This window comes from Cnephaeus nilssonii, assembly GCF_951640355.1.
Source record: "Cnephaeus nilssonii genome assembly, chromosome: 4".
Lineage (NCBI taxonomy): Eukaryota > Metazoa > Chordata > Mammalia > Chiroptera > Vespertilionidae > Cnephaeus > Cnephaeus nilssonii.
The window spans coordinates 36,670,110-36,694,002 of NC_137075.1; the positions used below are offsets into that span (position 1 = coordinate 36,670,110).

Sequence of the window (23,893 nt, forward strand, 5' to 3'; positions counted from 1 at the left end):
CTTTAATGTGGTTAGTTTAAGGTTTTGCCATCTTCTCAAAAACTGACTCCCTTGATCTCTTGAGTTGGATAAATAAACTGGTGTGGGGAGAGGGGGGTAAATAAGTTAACTACTACCAAATGATTAAAACTTGAGATAATATTTTGAGTGATCAATGTGATTTCAAAGTAATGGGCAAATTCTGGGGAGAGAAAGAGCACTAATGTTGAAACTTCACAGAGAGATCAAGTGAGTCAGTTTATGAGAAGATGGCAAAAATGTAAACTAACCACATTGAAGCTTTCACACACACACACACACACACACACACACACACACACGAAAAAGTAGAGATTCCTGAACTCACTTTACCTTTTGCAACAGCATTGATGGACCTGAGAGTGCTATGCTAAGTGAAATAAGCCAGTCAGAGAAAGACAAATACTATATGATCTCACATGTGGAATCTAATGAACAAAATAAACTAACAGATAAAATAGAAACAGACTCATAGGTACGGAGAATAGATTGACAGCTATCAGAAGGGAGGAGAGTTGGGGGGTTGGGTGAAAAAAAGGTGAAGGGATTAAAAAGAAAACACCTAATAGACAACAGTATGATGATTACCAGAGAGAAAGGGGTTGGGGGAAGAAGAGGCGGACGGGTGGATACATGGTGACAGAAAGATACTTGACTTTGGATGGTGAACACACAGTACAATATACAGATGTACAATAGAATTATACATCTGAAACCTATATAATTTCATAACTTGTTACCCTAATAAATTTAATAAAAAATAGAGAAAAAATTTATTGTCAGCAAGGTTTTTTATTCGTTTGGAGTGAGACAGGGTAAAAACACATACATCTCTACTTTATAGTTGAGGAAAATGAGGCTCAGCTACTTCCAAGGTCACATAGCTAGTTAAATGGGAAAGGTAAAAATTTGAACATGGGTCTGTTTGACCTAATCTTTTAGCTATACCAGCCTTTAAGGTCAGATGAGTCTTTAATTTTTCACCCAAATAGTGAGTTGTGATAGCTACTGCATAGTGAGCACAAAGCTTTCAGAGAGCTGGGAGAGACATGGGCAACCTAAAGGCCTTTGCAAATTAAGCTTTTAAGGCCCACTGGTATTCACGTGAGAGGACTCACTCCACTTTATTGCACAGAGAGGGCACTGAGGGCATCTACCATCCTCAGGGTCAGACTTAGCCCACATGATTGAATAGAACAAAGAGAAAGCCAGAGGGGCTGGCTTTAGTAATCACCAGTCAAAACATAAATATTCCAGATGCTTTGAGGAACATTTCTGGAACTTCCAGGCCTGAAGTTTCTTCGAAAAAAAAGGAATGGATATGGCTCAGTGGAGCCATATTCTGTCATGTGCGTAGCTGAGTGTCCAAGGAGCCTGGTGAAAAACCATGAATGACATGTGCTCTGCACTCCAGTTTTTTAAAGTCAGGCTATTGATATACATTTACATGAGTTTTAATGTACATACAGTTGTGTGATCACTTTCACAGTCAAGATTCAGAACCTGTTTCTCACCACAAAAGGTTGCCTTTTATCCCTTTGTAGTCAATTTCTACCTTCCTCCCAGACTCTGACAACAATTGATATTTTTCTTTCCCTATAATTTTGCCTTTTCTATAATATCATAAAAATGAAGTTGTAGCCCAGCCCTTATAGCTCAGTGGTTGAGCATCGACCTATGAACCAGCAGGTCACAGTTCTATTCCAGTCAGAACACATGCCCAGGTTGCAGGCTTGATCCCCAGTAGGGGTTATGTAGGAGGCAGCCAAGCAATGATTCTCTCTCATCATTGATGTTTCTTTGGATGTCTCTGTCTCCCTCTCCCTTCCTCTCTGAAATCAATTAAAAATTTTTTTTTTAAATGAAGTTGTATAGTACTTAGCCTTTAGGGTCTGGCTTCCCTCATCCTATCTAATAAAAGAGTAATATGCAAATTGATCGTCACTCCAAGACATAAGATGGCTGCCCCCATGTGGTCAAAGATGGCCGCCACAAGATGGCTGGCAGGGGAGGGCAGTTGGGGGCAATCGGGCCTGCAGGGGAGCAGTTAGGCATCGATCAGGCTGGCAGGAGAGTGGTTAGGGGGTGATCAGGCTGGCAGGCAGAAGCGGTTAGGGGCAATCAGCCAGGCAGGCAGGCAAGCGGTTGGGAGCCAGCAGTCCTGGATTGTGAGAGAGATGTCCGACTGCCTGTTTAAATGGGCAGTTGGACATCCTTCGAGGGGTCCCAGATTGGAGAGGGTGCAGGCTGGGCTGAGGGATACCCTCCCCCCGTGCATGAATTTCGTGCACCGGGCCTCTAGTTTCATATAAATATTGAGTGATAATATCAGTAATAACTTACATGTAATCTCATTTTGATCTTCATAACCATATTTCTATTTCACATTTGAGATAACAGATTCAGGATAGAATAAATGACCTGCCAAAGTAACGAGCTAGGACATTATAAACCTGCATCACCTGTCTACACATTCACCCTTAATCTCTCATCTTAATGGAGAGGTAGGCAGTATAGTATATTGGTTGAAAGTAGAGGCAATAATGACAGAATGCCTGGGTTTCAGTCCTGACTAAACTTTATTGCTGCTTGACCTTGGGCAAATTATGTAACCTTTCTGCGCCTCAGTTTCGTCACCTATAGAAAGGGCATGATATGCTCATAATATGATAATGACTATGGCAAACATATAGTAAGTTTTTTTTATAAAGGCTAGCTATTATTTTTAATATTATTGTTATTTGATTAATACCAATGCAATGGAATTTTCCTGCCTTAACAAAAACTTCCTGACCTCCTCATATTAAGAAAAAAAAAATAGTGGAGGATGTTTTGCTCTTTTTTCCCCCATCTAATTTAAAAAATTACTAATTTCTCTTGGTAAGGTACTTGATTGTGAAGGTTTTCTACATTTAGATAAATAGTTTAGTCTTGGTGTAGTAAATCAATTCCACAAACTATGTTCCTTGGAACAACTGCATCTTTTTATGTATGTTTGGCAGAATTTTAAAAAAAAGGATGGTGGCTAAGTTTGGGACCCAGAGTTAAATAAAATTATGCAGCCTTCTCAGAGACTTTTATTTTAAACTAGAGGCCCAGTGCAAAAAAATTGTGCACTCGGGGGGGGGGGGGTGTCCCTCAGCCTGGCCTGCGCCCTCTCGCAGTCTGAGAGCCCTCAGGGAATGTCTGACTGATGGCTTAGGCCTGCTCTCTGCAGTCAGTCGGACATTCTTAGCGCTGCTGCGGAGGCTGGAGAGGCTCCCACCACCGCTGCACTCAGCACTCCCCCTGTGGGAGCGCACTGACCACCAGGGGGCAGCTCCTGCATTGAGCATTTGCCCCCTGGTGGTCAGTGCACGTCATAGCAACCGGTTCTTCAACCGTTCAGTCGATTTGCATGTTAGCCTTTTATTATATAGGATATATTTATTGATTTCAGAGAGGAAGAGAGGAGAGAGATAGAAACATCAATGATGAGAGATGTTTCTGCACATCTCCTGTACACCCCACACTGGGGATAGAGCCCAAAACCATTTTCCTGAATTGGAATCAAACCATGACCTCCTGCTTCATAGGTTGATACTCAACCACTGAGCCACACCAGCTGGGCCACAGAGCCTTTTTAATATATTGAATTAATTTTCAAGAAGTAGTTTAGCCCTAGCTGGGTAGCTTAGTTGGTTGGGGCATTGTCTTGATATGCCAAGGGTGTGGGTTCCATCCCCAATCAGGGTATATATACAAGAATCAACCAATGAATGCATAAATGAGTGGAAATAATAATAATAATATAAGAAGTAGTTTAACATGCAGCCTATTCAAATTTATTTGAACAGAGTAAAACATCCATTAAAATCTCTCTGAATACTTTAAACATAGTTTGGAAAATTCAGTAGGAAACTATTGGAGATTTGAGGATTTTGCCATGAACACTATAGGCAGTGATAGTAAAGGATGATCTATAGGGGCCAGGAACAGAATGTTATCAGGAAAAATCAGATAATTCTTACAGTAATTTAGGTTTGAAGTGATGAGACTGGATATCTGACAGTGGAAAAGGGAAGGTCAGAATGGATCCAGGAAATATTCTGCAGGAAGATTGAAGAAGATTTAGTGATTGTTGGAAAGAAGGAGAGAGGAGTCAAATTAACTACCAGGTTTCTAGTCTGAGAGAAGATTGATGCCAGTAATTTAAAATGTAGCTAGGAAAGGCAGCTAGTTGGTTTGATATTGGAAGAGGTTGAAAAGATTAGTTTTTAGTTGGTTTGATATTGGAAGAGGTTGAAAAGATTAGTTTTAGATGTGTTGACTTGGACCCAGCAATGGCAGGTCAGGAAGCTGAATACATAGAAGTTAGTGAAGAGACTAAGTCTAGAGAAATAGCTGAAACCATGAAAGAATATTTTTCCAATTTTAGTTTAGAAAGAAAAGAGTCATTGAAGATAAAGGAACCAAAAGGGAGTAAGGGAACAAGGAGAGTTAAGATAGTGCTGTGTCATGTGAACAGAACAATGGCATTGACATGATAAAAATGCTAAATGGTAGATGAAGAATGAGCAGTCTTTAGAGTTGGCTTGGCTGACCTTGATAAGCATTATCATTGTTTAAAGGCTTCCTTATAGCTTTAAGTGACCTTGAAGATGCAATTTTTTCAGAGGAGAGGGCAAAATAAAAGTGAGGTCGTAAAGGGTTAAAAAGAAACTGGAAACTAAAAAGCTCTCATTGTAGAAATTTGGCAGGGAAGAGAAGTGGAGAAAGAGTATAGGCGTTGATAGAGGAAACCTGAGCATGGTTGAAAGCAGGAGAGGAATCAGTTCAAAGGGAGAAATCGAAGATAGAGAGTATATGTGGGAGCTGACTCCCAGATGAGGTGAGAAGGCAAGAATTGAGAAAATTAGATGGAGTGCCCTAATTTTGGAAAAGTTAAAATAGATTCTTCTTATAAAATGTTACCCTTGTGTGTTGGCATTTACAATGTTTTCACTTTTTTACTATAAGGGAGTTGAATAATTAAGCTACTTTTTTTTATAAGATAGTGACTTCATTATGTTAAAAATATTTCTTCAGATTATAAAAATAATTCATGTTCATTGTAGAAAATAGAGAAACCTGTAAGTGAAGAAAAAAAATCACCTGTAATTTCATCAGCAATATATAACTTGTTAATGGTTTTATAGAGCCCTTTTGAATTGATTGACTTTATATATTTTTTAAAACCAGGATTATACTATATATTCAGTTTTCTGTTCTCTTTTGTTTGTTTATTTTAATCCTCACCAGAGGATATTTTTCCTTTTTTTTTTTTTTTTTTTTTAGAGAGTGTGGAAAAGAGAGAGAGAGATTGATTGGTTGCATGCGTCCCAACCAGGGCCAGGACTGAGCCTGCAACCAAGGTACATGCCCTTGACCAGAATCAAACCAGGGACCCTTCAGTTTTAGGACTGAAGCTCTATCCACTGAGCCACTTCTTATATTATTATTATTATTTCCACTCATTTATGCATTCATTGGTTGATTCTTGTATATATACCCTGACTGGGGATGGAACCCACACCCTTGGCATATCAAGACGATGCCCCAACCAACTAAGCTACCCAGCTAGGGCTAAACTACTTCTTGAAAATTAATTCAATATATTAAAAAGGCTCTGTGGCCCGGCTGGTGTGGCTCAGTGGTTGAGTATCAACCTATGAAGCAGGAGGTCATGGTTTGATTCCAAATTGGCTAGGGTTCTGTCCTGCTTTTTAAGATGCTATTATTTTGGAACCTTCTTCCACTTCACAAAATAGTCCTTGTAAGTAGTGTGTTTAATATTCCATTGTAAGCATTGATCCCATTTGGATCAACCATGGCATTCTCAATTCTCAATTCTCTTTTTAATCTCCTTATTTTACCTGACCCAAATTATTAAACACTAGTGTCCCGGTGCACGGATTAATGCACATTGAAAGGAAATTAATTAGAAGAAATATTTTAATATTGCTATTTGCCCTTTCTCTATAATAGAAGTGTTAACCAAATTCATGATGGACAATGACAGATCAAAACTCACACCTGTGATTGGCACCAGTGAGAGCTTTATATGTATTGATCATGCGTGAGTCAACTTAGCCTTTTATAGATATAGAATAAACTTGCTTAATTAGACCTGCTTTCTGATTTAGCTAAACTTTTTGTAGCCCAGTGAAGCACCCTAACTTCTCTTTCAGGTAATTGTCAGCAACACAGCAATAAATATCAACACGAAGCAAATTATTATTGTAGATCACGCAGGGAGAACAAAGGGTAAAATATTTCACTGCAGCAGTGTTTGACTATATTCTGCACAGTGAGAAAACCTGAAGTCATTTTCAAGGTCCACCATTTCTTTTTTTTTTTTCCTGCAATGACAAATTTATTACAAAAATAATGAGGAGAAGTACATTATATAATGGAAACAAGGTGTGAAATCAAAACCATACTCGGGGGGTAAATATATAGTTTTAGATGTGTCGATTATAAAACAAAGAAAAAAGTAAATCACATTAAAATGAAGAGGTTAAAGAGCCCCCATATAAACATTACTGAGCATTGTGTCCACCATTTCTTACTTCTTTTCAGTCATGTCAAGTTTTTAAACTTTCTAAATCTCCATTTTCTGGCTAATGAAAAGAAAATAGGATTCTACTGAATCTCTTATCTACCTACTGCAGGACTTCTGTGAGGATCAAATGAGGTGAGGCACGGGGAAACGCTTCACAGACATTTAGTTAAATTGTAAAATGTTTGCACCTGGCTATAAAGTAAGTCAGGTTCTTGGGCTGAAGAAACTCCAAGGAGGCTAGTAACTAGGGAGAGGAAGCCGGGTGTTGCTACGTGACATCATTACCCAGTGCCCACAGTGACCATTTCTGAGCTGGGCTGGGCTTGGATGTGGGCTGCATTTTGCGCCATGGGGTCTCGGCAGCATTGGCTGCGATTTGATGGGGTGTCACTCTGGGGTGGTGGCGGGGCCTGTGTCCCACTTGGGGGAAGCCGAGTGTTGCTTTGTCGGAGCTAGGTCCGCAGTGCCATTTCTATGTAAATGGCCAGTGCACGTCATGGCAGCTCCTGTGTTGAGCATATGCCCCCTGGTGGTCAGTGCACGTCATAGCGACAGTTGGACAGTTGGAGGGACACTTAGCAAATTAGCCTTATATATATATAGAATATATATAAATAAGTGCTACAGATGACCAGAGGAGTTATTGAGAGCCTGAGTTGAATTTAGGAGGAAGGAATCAGTATCCCCAGGCTCTAAAGATTGTCTCAGAAAATCTAATCTTTTTTAACCTTTTGCACTCGGATGTTGAGTGTGACTCAACATGGTTAGCATTAGAATAAAGGAATCGAGAAAAAAGCAAGCGAGTGCAAAGGGTTAAAAATAGATTTTTATTGATTTCAGAGAGGAAGGGAGAGGGAGAGAGTGATAGAAACATCAGTGATAAGAGAGAATCATTGATTGGCTACCTCCTGCACGCCTCCTACTGGGGATCAAGCCCTCAACCTGGGCATGTGCCCTTGACCGGAATTGAACCCGGGACCCTTCAATACACAGGTCAACGCTCTATCCACTGAGCCAAACCGTCTAGGGCAGAAAATCTAATCTTTACCTTCTGTTCCTTTCCCCTTCATTGAAGTTCTTGAAGAAAAAAGTCCAAGTTCATTCTTCCCTTTCATTTTTTTTGTGTGGTAGCTGCCTCATAGAGAAACCAATGATTTGTCTTTAAGCTCTATAAATTCCCTTTGGGAGTTTATAGGGAGAAATAAAGGTTATCCTTATAGGGAGGGGGAGGAAAGGATGGGAGGTAGTTTATAGTTTATGTTCATCTGTCCCTCCTTTGTCATTTCCTCAGAAAAAAGGTACTCTTGTCTTATTTGGCTATTCAGAAATGAAAAGTGTTGACTGTACTCTAGTTGGTAATGAATTGGATTCAATTAATGAAAACAAAGATGTGGTAGAATGACATGGATTCATTCTGTGCCTTTCTAACTGGCTGACTGTTGTTGGGCAACTTACTTGATCTCTGGATTAAAAAAAAATTAGGCTGAAGCTTTAAATTCTAAAACCTCTTTATGTATTTTATTATTATAAGACTAGAGGCCTGATGCACGAAAATTGTGCAAGAGTAGGCCTTCCTTCCCCCAGTTGCCGGCACCAGCTTCCCTCCGGCACCCAGGACCTGGGCTTCCCTTGCAGAGGGAGGCCCTGCCCACCCACCACTGCCCACCCGTTGGTGGCCTGGGCCTCCCTCTTTGGGGTGATCGTGGAGCCCTCCAATTGATCGCCCCTCCAGCTGGTGGCCTAGGTCTCCCTCTGCAGTGATGGCTGGGCTCCCGACCAATCGCATCGCACCCACCTTGGCTGGCCTGGTGCCAGTGGGTGTCTTAGTGTAGTCCTGGATGGTCGTTCGGATGGCCATTCTGCTGTTTGCCATTCGGTCAATTTGCATATTATGTTTTTATTATTTAGGATAGTGGTTATAAATTTTTAACCTCAAGACTCTTGGCAAGAATACCATACACACCCTTTGTAATATTGAGCATGACTTTGGTGGTGGTGATTGGAGGAGAATCACTGATACCAGAAATATTAGTTATTATAATTCTTTGTATACAATCATGCTTTGTTTTTCAAGAAGAGGAATGAAATTGCCTAGTGAAGTCTCAGGCTTAAATACAATATAAATAATTGAAATGCTATAGTATATTAATATAAAAAGAAAGTTTAACTTAATTTGATCTTGAGCTGTAAGTTATTAGAGACAAAAGTCCAGACATGTTTCATTCCTGTGTGATGAGCTTTTCTCATTGGGAGTAGGTATAGAGTATCTGAACACTTAGAGCTATTTAATCTCTTGATTTGGCAGCCATTATAGTAAATTATATGAATATATCTGTTTTCATCTTTCTGGTATGAAATGACTACTATATTAAGGCAGTTCATCCCTCCAGCTTCTTTTGCATGCCACTGTTTTTCTACCTTCTCAAGAGAATACCCATAGCAATTACTTTATTGTCTTTACTTAAGAAAATACACACTATGCCGAAACCGGTTTGGCTCAGTGGATAGGGCGTCGGCCTGCGGACTGAAAGGTCCCAGGTTCGATTCCGGTCAAGGGCATGTACATTGGTTGCGGGCACATCCCCGGTAGGGGGTGTGCAGGAGGCAGCTGGTCGATGTTTCTCTCTCATCGGTGTTTCTAGCTCTCTATCCCTCTCCCTTCCTCTCTGTAAAAAATAAATAAAATATATTTAAAAATTAAAAAAAGAAAAGAAAATACACACTATATTAAGTGTTCAGAATAGTTAAGTTAGTATTTTGTGCTCTTCTTGATACCTCCTTTATCTCTCAAGGCCTTGTTTCCTTTTATTCTTTTTTCATTAAAAGATTATTCTTTCTATTTTCTATAATCAATGTCTTCACCCACTCTTGATCTCATTCTGATTATTCCCTTTTTGTATATTATCAAATGGCACCTCAGAAATACCTAGAAGCCTCAATAATTGCTTTAAACTATCTGAGTAGCACTGTCAAATGTTCTTGGGAAAAAAAGAGAATCCTTTATTATTGCCCAAGAAAGGTACTACCAAATTTATAAGGCATAAAGCAAAATGGAATTTGTAATATAAAAATCCTTTGTAAAAAGACTACCACTATAATGTTGATAATTTTCTTCACCTTTTTAAGCTTTATTGAAATACTAGAGGTCCAGTGCATGAAATTCATGCACGGGGGGGGGGGGGGGAGGTTTCCCTCAGCCCGGCCTGCACCCTCTCATAATCCGGAACCCCTTGGGGGATAGCCCTCTCGCAATCTGGGACCCCTCGGGGGATGTCCGACTGCCGGTTTAGGCCCGATTCCACAGGGATCCCTGTGGCATCGAGCCTAAACTGGCAGTCGGACATTCCTCTTGCAATCCGGGACCACTGGCTCCTGACCACTTGCCTGCCTGCCTGCCAGATCGCCCCTACCTGCCTCTGCCTACTTGCCTGATTGCCCCTAACCACTCGCCTGCCTGCCTGATCACCCCTAACTGCTCGCCTGCCTGCCTAATCACCCCTAACCACTCTGCCTGCCTGCCTGATTGCCCCTAACTACTCTGCCTGCCTGGCTCATTGCCCCTAACCACTCCACTGCCTGCCTGATCACCCCTAACCACTCTGTATGCCTGCCTGATTGCCCCTAACTGCTCACCTGCCTGCCTGATCACCCCTAACTACTTTGCCTGCCTGCCTGATTGCCCCTAACTGCTCGCCTGCCTGCCTGATCAACCTTAACTGCTCGTATGCCTGCCTGATTGTCCCTAATCGCCTCTGCCTCGGCCCCCACCTGCTGCTGCGGTTGCCTCTGCCTTGGCCCCCGCCACTGCGGCTTTGTCCGGAAGGTCGTCCGGAAGGACATCTGGAATGACGTCCGGAAGGTTGTTCGGCTGTCCGGTCTAATTAGCATATTACATTTTTATTATTATAGATAGCTTACATATCATAACATTCACCTGATTTAAATATACAGTTTACTGATTATATATAGAATTGTGCAATCACCAACCCATTCAAAGTTTAGAACATTATCATCACCTCCCAAAGAAAACTGTGTTCACTTGCAGTTATTCTCACTCCCACCCCTGCCCTAGACAACCAATACTCTACTTTCTGTATCTATAGATTTTACTTTTATGGACATTTCATATAAATGGAACCATATAATATGTGGTCTTTGTGTTTGGCTCTTTTCACTTAGCACGATGTTCATATATATGTAGCATGTATCAGTACTTCATGCCTTTTTGTTGATGAGTAGTATTCCAAGTGGGTATAACTTATATTGTTTACCCATTTACTAATTGATAGACATTTGGGTCTATCCCATTTTGGGCTGTTCTGAATAATGTTGTTATGAACATTTGTATACAAGTGTTCTGTGAACATAAACTTTCATTTCACATGAATAAGTATGTAGGAGTACTTATCTCCACATCTTTCTCAACACTTCTTATCTGTTGTTTTTATTATAGCCATTCTAGTGGTTGTGAAGTAATATCTCATTGTGGTTTTGACTTGCAATTTTCTAATGATGTAAAGTCCTTCACTCTTTAAAAAAAGGCAACATTGTATGGTCTTTAAAAAAAACTGTTTTAGCCTATGAAGAAATGAATATTTTTCTATATAAAAGGGAGATAGACTATCAATAAATGTTATTTTCTAAATGCAAAATATTTAAATTCTATACATTTTAAAAATGTGTGTGTGTGTGTGTGTGTGTGTGTGTGTAATCAGGGTTAATTTATGGATAAAGGATTCTGGAAGTTTATACTAGAAAAGGTTGAATTAAATACAGAAGGTAAAAGCTGTTTCAACTAATTACCATTTTTACATAGTATAGAATGGACTTATTCATTCAACATGTGCCTATAGAGCACTTTGTATGTGCCAGGTGGTGTTGTAGGCCCAGGGAATGTAAAAATGAAAACAAGCAAGATCCTATCTTTCAAGGAGTTTATATTCTAGTAGAGAAAACATGCTAAACAGACATATACTGTATATCTAGTAGTAGCAAGTATTATCAAGAAAAATGGTAGGGAAGGGTAAGGAGATAGGGAAGTGAAGTTAGGTACTGTGGGTCAGGGAAAGTCACTAAGGAAGCAAACCATCCTAATATATAAAAACCCAGGGTCCGTAACATCCAAAATGACCAAAGGCTCGACCGACCAGAGTCAGTGCTGGGTTGCCATGGAGACCCACCACTGACTGCCACCGCTGCGGGCACCCCAACCCAGCACTGACTGCCGAAGGGGCTGCAGATCAGGCCCAAAGAGAGGCCTGGAGAGAAAAGCAGGGTCTGATCTGAGCCTCCATGGCAGCTGTTGATCAGCACTTGCCTCTCTTTTTCGCTCTGGGCCTGGCCAGCAGCCACGCCTCTCTCTCGGGCCTCCGCTGGGGCTGCTGATCAGGCCCTCTGACCAGGCCCGTTGATAGGCCCAGAGATGCTGACTGGCATAGAAACTGACCAATCAGAACCAAATCTGGGTGAATGTGAGGAGCCAATGGCTGCCTAGGAGGCGGAGCTTTTGACGCTGACTGGCATAGAAACTGACCAATCAGAACCTAATCTGGGTGAACTGAGAAGGCAGAACCTAAGGTGGGGGCTGAGGAGGGGTTTTAAGGGCAACAGCTGTTTGGTGTAAGGTGTAAGAAAGCGGTTCAATTTTTTAATGACCGGTTTGGCAGTATAGTGCATATGGCTGGCTATCAGTCCAGATATAGGGATTATGTATTCTCTCTGCCAAGAGCATCTCCTCCTGATGAAAAAGGCTCCCCTGCCCCATTTAAGCAATCCTATCCTATATAATCTATCTATACTACTAAAAGGGTAATATGCTAATTAGACCAGGTCGACAGGCCATCTTCCAGATGTCCAGCTTCCTTCCTGACAAAGCCATGGTGGTGGGGGCCAAGGCAGAGGCTGTTAGGGGCGATCAAGCTGGCAGGGGAGGGCAGTTGGGGGCAAGATCAGGCCGGGAGGGGAGGGCAGTTGGGGGCAAGATCAGGCCGGCAGGGGAGGGCCAGGGGAGGGCCGGCAGGGGAGGGCAGTTGGGGGTGAGATCAGGCGAGCAGGGGAGGGCAGTTGGGGGCAACCAGGCCGGGAGGGGAGGGCAGTTGGGGGTGAGATCAGGCCGGCAGGGAAGGGCAGTTGGGGGCAACCAGGCTGGCAGGGGAGGGCAGTTAGGGGCAATCTGGCAGGCAGGCAAGTGAGCAGTTAGGAGCCAGCGGTCCCAGATTGTGAGAGGGATGTCCAATTGGAGAGGCAGCCCTGGTTACCTGAGCCTCGGGCGGCCCCAAGGCTTGCCTGCGCCTCGGGCCGGCCCTGGGCATCTGGTGTGCTGAGGGGACTGGGGGACTCCAGAGGCAGGCACGTGGAGCGGTCGGACCCGCCTGGGGGCAGGCTCGGCTGTGCTGCGCACCTGCTGCCCCAGCGGGGCTGAGGGGACTGGGAGCTGCCATCTTGTGGCTGTGGGTGGTGCCATCTTTGAGGGTGTGGCAGTCAATTAGCATATTTCCTCCTTATTGGCTGTTGGCTCCACCATCTTTGTGAAGGCATGATGGTCAATTAGCACATTCCCTCTTTATTAGATAGGATGTGCTTTCCTCTGGGATTGAGCTTTTGCCTTCTTTTCTGAAGTCTATAAGCCTGGCTGCAGGCCTCTGTGAGGCAAGTGGTAGAATAAAGGTTAGAGGTCTTAGTATTTACTATGTAAACTTTCACTTGATCCTCTTCCCCACCCCCGTTTATAATATGCTCCTTTCGCCCTCATTCATGACTGGTGTTACCCATCCCAAAGATTGTGTTTTAAATTTTCCATACTATAAAACTAGTCTTTTACTGGAATGGGGAAGGGGATGTAGGGATGGATCTAGGTGTCTTGAATGGATATTCATGTTACTTGTTCTTAAGTCCACCTTTATCCTCACTTATTGAGGTCCTCAGTATTGCCAATTATTGAACCTTTTGGGGATTCTCCTTTTCACCTTTCCTCACTGTTGATTTAGGATTTGGCTTTCTCAGATCTGCCAAGTCATTTATCATTTCTGCTTTGCCATTTCCAAAATGTTGTTGCCATCATTTCCTCTTCTTTGTCCTAATGGGTTTTATGTGTTTAAAAACTTTTTTCTGCCCTAACTGGTTTAGCTCAGTGGATAGAGCATCAGCCTGTGGACTGAAAGGTCCCAGGTTCGATCCCAGTCAAGGGCATGTACCTTGGTTGCGGGCACATCCCCAGTGTGGGGTGTGCAAGAGGCAGCTGATAGATGTTTCTCTCTCATCGATGTTTCTAACTCTCTATCCCTCTCCCTTCCTCTCTGTAAAAAATCAATAAAATATATATTTTAAAAAAAACAAAACTTTTTTTCTGTCATTGTAATGGGGTCTCAGATAAGGGTGGAAGTGTTTCGTCTCCTATTTTTAAATGTCTCTCTTCCCTTAAAAAAAAAAAAAAAAAAGCCTTGACCAGTGTTGTTCAGTTGGTTGGAGCATACCAAAAAGTTGCTGGTTCAATTCCCGGTCAGGGCATATACCTAAGCTGCAGGTTCTATCCTGGATCTCTGGATCTCTCTCTCTCTCTCTCTCTCTCTCTCTCTCTCTCTCTCTCTCTCTCTCTCAAGTCAATAAGCATATCCTTAGGTGAGGATTAACAAAACAAAACAAAAAAGCTTAGCTCATGAACAAACCCTTTATGATCTAGATTCTGCCTATCTCTTCCAGCCTCATTTCTCAGCATGCTGTAATCCACCCCCAGCCTAAGCTCCAGTCACATGCATCTGCTTAAGATAATGCCAGACAAACCATGTTGCTTCATGCCTTTCAATTCTGCACATGCTGTTTGTTCTTTAAGACTTTCCTCAGTGAAGTTTTGCTCACTCATATGGATGCCCCTCAGTCAGTGCTTATTATATTAATGTAGTTATTTATTTACTTTTTTAAAAGTCTCATCTGAGAGGTTTCTTAACCTGGAGTACATTGGATTATTTTTTTCAAAGGTAGAAAAAAGCTTTGGAGAGCTAGCTACAAGAATGAAAGAAAAATGTAAGGGTTAGGCATAAACAAGTCAGATATATATAGTTTGATTTTGGTTCCTCTGTCTGCTGCTTGGGGTGGTATATGTGATTTGGTTCAAAAATTTTAGGCTTCTGTAGATTTGAATGCCATAATTACTACTATACACATAGATTTGATTTCATGACCTGTAAGTTTAAATTTAATATATGGCTAGTGAGATGGAAAATGGGGAGATTGACATTTTGTGTTGGGCCAAAATACATGCCATGTTATTATTACTGGTGACGTCTAAAAAGAATGAGAACAGAAAGACCCTTAATTTCATGAAATGCCCTGCTCTGTATTTAAGGTTTTTAAGAGTGTGTATGTTAGAACTGTGTTCTCTGCTTTACTCATAAGCCGTTTTTACATAGCGAGCTGTTTTCGTATTTTTGTATGTGTATTAAGGAAATGGTTAAGCTCTTTTGCTTTTTGTATTTTCCATTTATTCTTTTTATTTTGTTGTCTAGGTATTTAAGAGATTATGGCATCTGAAACCCACAATGTTAAAAAACGGAACTTTTATAATAATATTGAGAATCATTCCATTGATCGTCCTAGAAAAAGGATCTCTAATTTCACTAATAAGAACATGAAGGAGGTAAGTCCACAGTTTCTAGGTAACAGGTAAGACAGTATTTTAGTCTGTTCAGGCTAGGAATACCATGACAGAATACTATAGACTGGGTGGCTTTAAACAACAGAAATTTATTTCTTACAGCTCTAGAGGCTGGGAAGTTCAAGATCAAGGCCCAGACAGATTTGGTGTCTGGTGAGGGCCTACAGATGACTGTCTTTTCACTGTGTCTTAGCATGGTGAAAGGGGTGAGAGCTCTCTGGGGTCTCTTTTATAAAAGCAGTAATCTCATTCATGACCCAGTCACCTTTCAAAAGCCCAGCCTCCTAATAGGATTTCAACAGGAATTTTGAGGAGACCCAGGTTTTTTTCATTTCATCACAGACAATTTAAACTATTAGGTGTATGGGTAATCTGGTTAAATTATTTAAAAAACAAGAGATACCAATTCTGTTTAACTTGCCAGAATTAAGTAGAATTAATGAAATATTGAAAACTTTATATTATATTCTGAAAGCTCTAAAATTTTTTTAGCCCGTATACTGTTCTGATAGGATATAATTTTGATATTTTAATTTAATATTAAAGAATATTTTTAATTTTTTAAATTTATTTATTTATTTTTATTGTCTAATATTTTACGTATGTCTCCTTTTTCTCCAATTGACCACCCCCCCCAACCTCCCCCCGCAGCCATTCCCACCCTGGGCAAGCCCCCACTGCCCCGTGTCTGTGTCCATTGGTTATGCTAATATGCATGCATTCAAGCCCTTTAGTTGCTCTCTAACCCCCTCTCCCTACCATTTGTCTCTAGATGTATTTTTGTTTATCAATATATGTTGATCATTATATCCCACATATGCGTGAGATCATGTGATATTTATCTTTCTCCTATTGGCTTATTTCGCTTAGCATAATGCTTTCCAGTTCCATCCATGTTGTTGCAAATGGTAAAAGTTCCTTCTTTTTTATAGCAGCACAGTATTCCATTGTGTAGATGTATCACAGTTTTCTAATCCACTCATCTGATGATGGGCACTTAAGCTGTTTCCAAATCTTAGCTATGGTAAATTGTGCTGCTATGAACATCGGGGTGCATATATCCTTTCTGATTGGTGTTTCCGGTTTCTTGGGATATAGTCCTCGAAGTGGGATTACTGGGTCAAATGGGAGTTCCATTTTTAACTTTTTGAGGAAACTCCATACTGTTCTCCACAGTGGCTGCACCAGTCTGTATTCCCACCAGTAGTGCAGGAAGGTTCCTTTTTCTCCGCATCCTATCCAGCACTTGTCGTGTTGATTTGTTGATGATAACCATTCTGACAGGTGTGAGATGGTATCTCATTGTTGTTTTGATTTGCATCACTCGGATGATTAGTGACTTTGAGCATGTTTTCATATGTCTCTGGGCCTTCTGTATGTCCTCTTTCGAAAAGTGTCTATTTAGATCCTTTGACCATTTTTTTTATTGGATCGTTTATCTTCCTTTTGTTAAGTTGTATGAGTTCTCTGTAAATTTGGGAGGTAAACCCTTATCTAAAATATCATTGGCAAATATGTTCTCCCATGCAGTGAGCTTTCTTGTTGTTTTGTTAATGGTTTCTTTTGCTGTGTAGAAGCTTTTTATTTTATTTTTTCTTTAATTGCTCACTAATTATTTTTTGTATGTATTTTAAGGAAAGATATGCCAGGAAACAGTTATAAATGTGTGTATTTAACACCAGGGTATAAATGTATATTTAACCATCACTGCTTCCTTTTTCCTTACTGTCAATAATTTGGTTGCAGTCTCAGGACTGCTTACCTTTTTTTTTTTTTTAATAAATCTTTATTGTTCAGATTATTACAGTTGTTCCTCTTTTTTCCCCCCATAGCTCCCCTCCACCCGGTTCCTACCCCACCCTCTGTCCTTACCCCTCCCCCCTCACTGTCCTCATCCATAGGTGTACGATTTTTGTCCAGTCTCTTCCTGCACCCCCCACAGCCCTTTCCCCCACCCCGAGAATTGTCAGTCCACTCCCTTTCTATGCCCCTGATTCTATTATATTCACCAGTTTATTCTGTTCATCAGATTTTTTATTCACTTGATTTTTATATCACTTGTTGATAGATATGTATTTGTTGTTCATAATTTTTATCTTTAATTTTTTCTTATTCTTCCTCTTCTTAAAGAATACCTTTCAGCATTTCATATAATACTGGTTAGGCGGTGATGAACTCCTTTAGCTTTTTCTTATCTGTGAAGCTCTTTATCTGACCTTCAATTCTGAATGACAGCTTTGTTGGGTAGAGTAATCTTAGTTGTAGGTTCTTGCTATTCATCACTTTGAATATTTCTTGCCACTCCCTTCTGGCCTGCATAGTTTCTGTTGAGAAATCAGCTGACGATCGTGTGGGTGCTCCCTTGTAGGTAACTAACTGTTTTTCTCTTGCTGCTTTTAATATTCTCTCTTTGTCTTTTGCTCTTGGCATTTTAATTATGATGTGTCTTGGTGTGGTCCTCTTTGGATTCCTTTTGTTTGGAGTTCTCTGTGCTTCCTAGACTTGTAAGTCTATTTCTTTCACCAGGTGGGGGAAGTTTTCTGTCATTGTTTCTTCAAATAGGTTTTCAGTATCTTGCTCTCTCTCTTCTTCTGGCACCCCCATAATTCTGATGTTGGTACGCTTGAGGTTGTCCCAGAGGCTCCTTACACTATCTTGAAATTTTTGGATTCTTTTTTCTTTTTTCTTTTCCGGTTGAGTGTTTTTTGCTTCTTTGTATTTCAAATCTTTGACTTGATTCTTGCATTCCTCTAGTCTGCTGTTGGATCTCTGTATATTATTTTTTATTTCAGTCAGTGTATGTTTAATTTCTAGTTGGTCCTTTTTCATATCCTCGAGGGTCTCACTAAATATATCGGCCTTTTCTAGAAAATTCTTGAAAAACCTTATAACCGTGGTTTTGAACTCTATATCCAGTAGTTTGCTTTCCTCCATTTCTTTCATTTGTGACCTGTTTGTCTCCACATTTTGGTTGCTTCCCTGAGTTGATAGAGTGGCTTTGTGTGCTAGGTGTTCTATAGAGCCCAGTGGCTCAGCCTCCCCAGTTACCTGAGGTGGAAACTCTTGGTGCACCCCTTTGTGGGCTGTGTGCACAGTCTTGTTGTAGTTAAGCCTTGATTGTTGTTGGTATCACTGGGAGAAATTGACCTGCAAGCCAATTGGCTGTGAGGTACAGCTATGTCTACGGTGGGAGAACTTCTGTGCTGGAGACACCCTTATGAGGCAAGACTTGCTTCAGTGGGGCTTTGGTTCTCACTGAGTCTGTCCCCTGAGTGTGTCCCTTATGGATCTGAGGAGTTGTAATCTGGATGGTCCTACTCTGACCCCTGGGTACACTGGCTCTTGGATCTCCAAGGAGGTGCTAATTTAGTCTCTGTCTGAGGCCACCCAGCAGGAGCTGTGGAGAGATCTGCAGATTCCTCTTCTTTGTTTGGATTTTGGAGGTGCCCATTTGAGGCCCAGCTGTGAAGCAATGCAAGATGCTGTGGGGCCTTGGGCCTTCTTTTGGATATTCTGGGTCCGTGGTCGGCAAACTGCAGCTCGCAAGCCACATGCGGCTCTTTGGCCCCTTGAGTGTGGCTCTTCCACAAAATACCATGGCCTGGGCGAGTCTATTTTAAAGAAGTGGCGTTAGAAGAAGTTTAAGTTTAAAAAATTTGGCTCTCAAAAGAAATTTCAATCATTGTACTGTTGATATTTGGCTCTGTTGACTAATGAGTTTGCCGACCACTGTTCTGGGTCTCTCTGACTCAGCTGCAGTTTATTAGGTAAGTTTAGATTTCAAAGGACCAGGCCATTTATATGCAAAAGCCTTTGCGCACAGCTTGGATGGGGCGGAGTCTCAGGGCAGAGCAAACAGCAATGGCTTCCCATCAGCCCTGCCCTAAGAGGCCCCCGGGTCTCAGTGTCCTTTGGTAATTGCTGCAGGCACCTCTGAGAGAAAGCCGCCCTCGAGTTCCACCTGCTGCCAGACAGTCCAGTTTCTCCCCGTATGAGTCTGGGTCCACAGAGTCTTGCCCGGAACTGGACTTCAGAGCAGTTGGGAACATGTGTCTCCTCCCTGATTGAAAAAGCCAGCTGCGTACTCAGTTGCCAGCCCTCTCTGCGCGTGCCTCTGTACCTCTGCACTTTACTTCTGCAGCTCCTCTGAGTCTCAGTGTGCTTTTCTCTTTCCTTCTGGTAGAACTTCCACTTAGCCAGCCTTCCTGTGGTTCTGGATGATGTCCGTTTTGCCTTTTAGTTGTAGTTGTGAAGTTGTTGTGCGAGCAGCAAGTTCAGGTGTTTACCTATGCCGCCAACTTGGTTTCTCTACAGAAGCTTTTTATTTTGATGTAGTCCCATTTGTTTATTTTCTCCTTAGTCTCCATTGCCCTAGGAGTTGTGTCTGTAAAGATATTTCTACGACAGATGACTGCTATTTTGCTGCCTATGGAGTCTTGTAGGATTTTTATGGTTTCCCATCTTACATTCAAGTCCTTTAGCCATTTTGAGTTTGTTTTTGTGTATGGTGTAAGTTGGTGATCTAGTTTTATTTTTTTTGCATGTATCTGTCCAAATTTCCCAGCACCATTTATTAAAGAGACTGTTTTGACTCCATTGTATGCTCTTGCCTTCTTTGTCAAATATTAATTGAGCATAATGGCTTGGGATGATTTCTGGGTTAAAGAGGAATCTTAAAAGTGCTTTTTGTTCACCATTGTAAGGCATATCAGCACTGATATAATTTCTCTTAAACCACATTAAAATTCAACTTATTAAGTACCCTGTAAATATAATATGTGACTAGTGGCATAGAAAATAGGGAAATAGATATACCAAAAACATCTTTATACAATGTTGTTGTAACTAATGATTAAGATAAAGCAACTTTAATCTGAAAAACTTAACTGTTGAATCTCAGATTTGTTAATATCAATCACAAAGTTTACATATTTTTATTTAAAAACTTAAATGTGCTACAACTATCTATTTTAATTTTTCAGGTTAAGAAATCTCCAAAACAGTTGGCTGCTTACATAAATAGGTAAGAGCATCTTTAAAGTTTGTGGGAAACAGCAAATGTTGAAAGCTGGATAAGAGTAAAAATGGGGGAAAAATAAGTATTCTCTTTTATTATAATAATTATCTTATTCTCAAACATTTCCTTTTTGCTAGTCATTGTGCTAAACACATCAATATATTTTTTAAATATTTTATTTATTTTTTACAGAGAGGAAGGGAGAGGGACAGAGAGCTAGAAACATCGATGAGAGAGAAACATCGACCAGCTGCCTCCTGCACACCCCCTACTGGGGATGTGCCCGCAACCAAGGTACATGCCCTTGACCGGAATCGAACCTGGGACCCTTCAGTCCGCAGACCGACGCTCTATCCACTGAGCCAAACCGGTCTCAGCTCAATATTATCTCTAATAGTTACCACAGTCCTACTGGGTAGGTTTCATTCCCCCCTAACAATTGATGAGGAAACCTAAAGATCAGAGAAGTTAAGTGATTTGTTCAGGGTTATGCACCAAGAAAGTGGTAAAAATGGCATTCATTCTCAGATTTGCCGAACTTTCTACTAAACCACTGTTTCTCAAAGTGTGATCTGAGGACCCTGGGGGTTCCTGAAGCCCATTCAGGGAGTTTTGGGGGTTACTTTAGTCATATCAATACTAAGACATTATTCATCTTTTTCATTTTTATTCTCTTACAAGTGAATAGTAGAGTTTTCCAGAAACTACACTTGATATCACAATAGATTCAATGGAGAAGGAAATAATGAGAATCCAGCTGTCTTCTGTTAAATAAGATATTAGAGATTTTGTAAAGATATAGAACAATGCCATTCTTCTTACTGTGTGTGTGTTTGTGTGTGCGCGCGCGCGTGTGTAATTTTATAAAAATATTCTTTGTGAGCCCTGCCGACGTGGCTCAGTTGGTTGGGCATCGTTCTATGCACCAAAAAGGTTGCTGGTTCGATTCCCAATCAGGGCACATGCCTGGATCCCCAGTCGAAGGGATTGATGTTTCACTTTCACATCAGTCTTTCTCTTTCTCTTTCTGTCTCCCTTCCTCTCTCTCTAAAAATTAATAAAAATATTCTTTAAAAATCTGTGTTAATCAGTAACAAGTCTATTATTTTTTTAAAAATATATTTCTTTATTGATTTCAGAGAGAAAAGGAGAGGGAGAGAGAGATAGAAACATCAATGATGAGAGAGAATCATTGATCAGCTGCCTCCTGCATGCCCCCTACTGGGGATCGAGCCCACAACCCAGGCATGTGCCCTTGGCTGGAATCGAACCTGGGACCCTTCAGTTCGCAGGCTGATGCTATTCACTGAGCCAAACCAGCTAGGGCAAATCTATTATTTTTAAATGAATTAACACATTTTCTCAGTTTTACTTCCTAATACAGTAAGTATCAAATATTTCCCACATAAAACAATTATTTTGAGACCTCAAGATTTTTTAAAAATTTTTAATTAAATTTATTGAGGTGAATTGATTAATAAACTTATATAGGTTGGTTTCAAGTGTTCAATTCTAATACATTATCTGTATATTGCTTTGTGTGCTCACTACCCAAAGTCTATTCTTTTGTCACCGACTCCCTTTATCTTTTACTACCTTCCCACCCCCCTTTTCCTCTGGTAACCACTATACTGTTATCTATGACTATAGTTTTGTTTGTTTGTTCATTTGTTGTTTTCAGTTTTATATCCCACATATGTATGAATTCATATGGTTCTTGACTTTTTCCATATGACTTACTTTACATAGCATGATATTCCCAAAATCCATCCATGTTGTCAGGAATGGCGGTATTTCGTCTTTTCTTGTGGCTGAGTAGTATTCCATTGTATAAATGTACAACAGCTTCTTTATCAAATCATCTATCGAAGGACATTTCCGTTGTTTCCTTATCTTCGCCACCGTGAATAATGCTGCACTGAACATGGGAGTACATATATCTTTTAAAATAAATTAAGTTTTTGTGTAGATACCCAGAAGAGGGGTTGCTGGGTCCTAGGATAACTCTATTCTTAGCTTTTTTGGGAACGTCCATATTGTTTTCCATAGTAGCTGCACCAGTTTACATTCCCACTACAGTGAATAAGGGTATTTTTCTCATCAACCTCTCCAACACTTGTTATTACTTGTCTTGTTAATAGCCATCCTAACAGGTGTGAGGTGCTATCTCATTGTAGTTTTGATTTGCATTTTCCTAATAGCTAGTGAAATTGAACATCTTCTCATATATCTGTTGGCCATTTCTACGTCTTGGGAGAAGTGTCTGTTCAGGAGACTTCAAGAATTTTTAAGAGTGCAAAGCATCCTGAGGCCAAAACTTTTGAAAACCACTATACTAAACCATGAGATGTGTTCTTTTGTGGTTTCTTATTAAAATAAAATTAAGTATACTTCAACTTAATAAAAATAAACTTTAAAATATTCAAATATGTATAATTATTTGTCACTTTGTTAGAAAAAGTTTAGGTGATTAGAAATTGTTATAATTTTCTTACTTCAAAAATGGCCTGTAATATTTCATTTTAAAAGCATCTGCCCTAACCGGTTTGGCTCAGTGGATAGAGCGTCGGCCTGTGGACTCAAGGGTCCCAGGTTCAATTCCGGTCAAGGGCATGTACCTTGGTTGCAGGCACATCCCCAGTAGGGGGTGTGCAGGAGGCAGCTGATTGATGTTTCTCATCGATGTTTCTAACTCTCTATCCCTCTCCCTTCCTCTCTGTAAAAAATCAATAAAATATATTTTTAAAAATTAAAAGCATCTAGCTGAAACCGGTTTGGCTCAGTGGATAGAGCGTCAGCCTGCGGACCGAAAGGTCCCAGGTTCAATTCCGGTCAAGGGCATGTACCTTGGTTGTGGGCACATCCCCAGTAGGGGGTGTGCAGGAGGCAGCTGATCGATGTTTCTCTCTCATCGATGTTTCTAACTCTCTATCCCTCTCTCTTCCTTTCTGTAAAAAAATCAATAAAATATATTTTTTTAAAAATTAAAAGCATCTAGTTATGCCTCTTTATTTTCATTTGGTATAAAGTATCGTCCTGTTCATTGCTTTTCAGATGGTTTGTAATTTCCCTCTTTAAAATTTAAGATTTTTTAAAATTCTGTTTACTTCTAATTTTACTGGATTGTAATCACAAAATGTGGCCTATTAAATTTTTTTGTTTAAAAACTTTTAAAGGTTTTAATGTGGATATTTTTTCATTTTTACAGAACAGTTGGACACGCTGTTAAAAGCCCAGATAAACTACGTAAGGTGATCTATCACAGAAAGAAAGTTCATTATCCTTTTACAAATTCTTGTTTTAAAAAGAAACAGTCCCCTAGAAGTGGGGGCTGTGACATGGCAAATAAAGAAAATGAACTGGCTTGTGCAGGCCACCTGCCTGAAAAATTACACCATGATAGTCGAACATATTTGCTTAACTCCAGTGATTCTGGTTCTTCACAGACAGAAAGCGCATCATCAAAGTACAGTGGGTTTTTTTCTGAGGTAAGTTAAGTGTATAAACTTAACTTTTGTTCTTTCTATACGATTGTTTTTTTATTTGCCATAGTCTGCTATTTGAATAATTGCCACACATTGAATTCAGATTTATTTGAATGATTGTAACTCCTGACACAGTTTTC

The 23,893-nt window shown here is 40.5% G+C and overlaps 1 protein-coding gene across 1 annotated transcript in view; it reads left to right on the top strand.

The window, feature by feature from the left end:
- The window catches only part of KATNBL1 (katanin regulatory subunit B1 like 1), a 50,518-nt gene that overhangs the window by 16,083 nt on the left and 10,542 nt on the right, over window positions 1-23,893 (top strand). Inside the window, exons 2-4 of the mRNA XM_079767612.1 lie at window positions 15,103-15,233; window positions 20,234-20,274; window positions 23,477-23,756. Of these exons, the coding sequence (XP_079623738.1) occupies window positions 15,117-15,233; window positions 20,234-20,274; window positions 23,477-23,756 (438 nt within the window). The 5' untranslated portion in view covers window positions 15,103-15,116. The remainder of the gene's footprint in view (window positions 1-15,102; window positions 15,234-20,233; window positions 20,275-23,476; window positions 23,757-23,893) is intronic.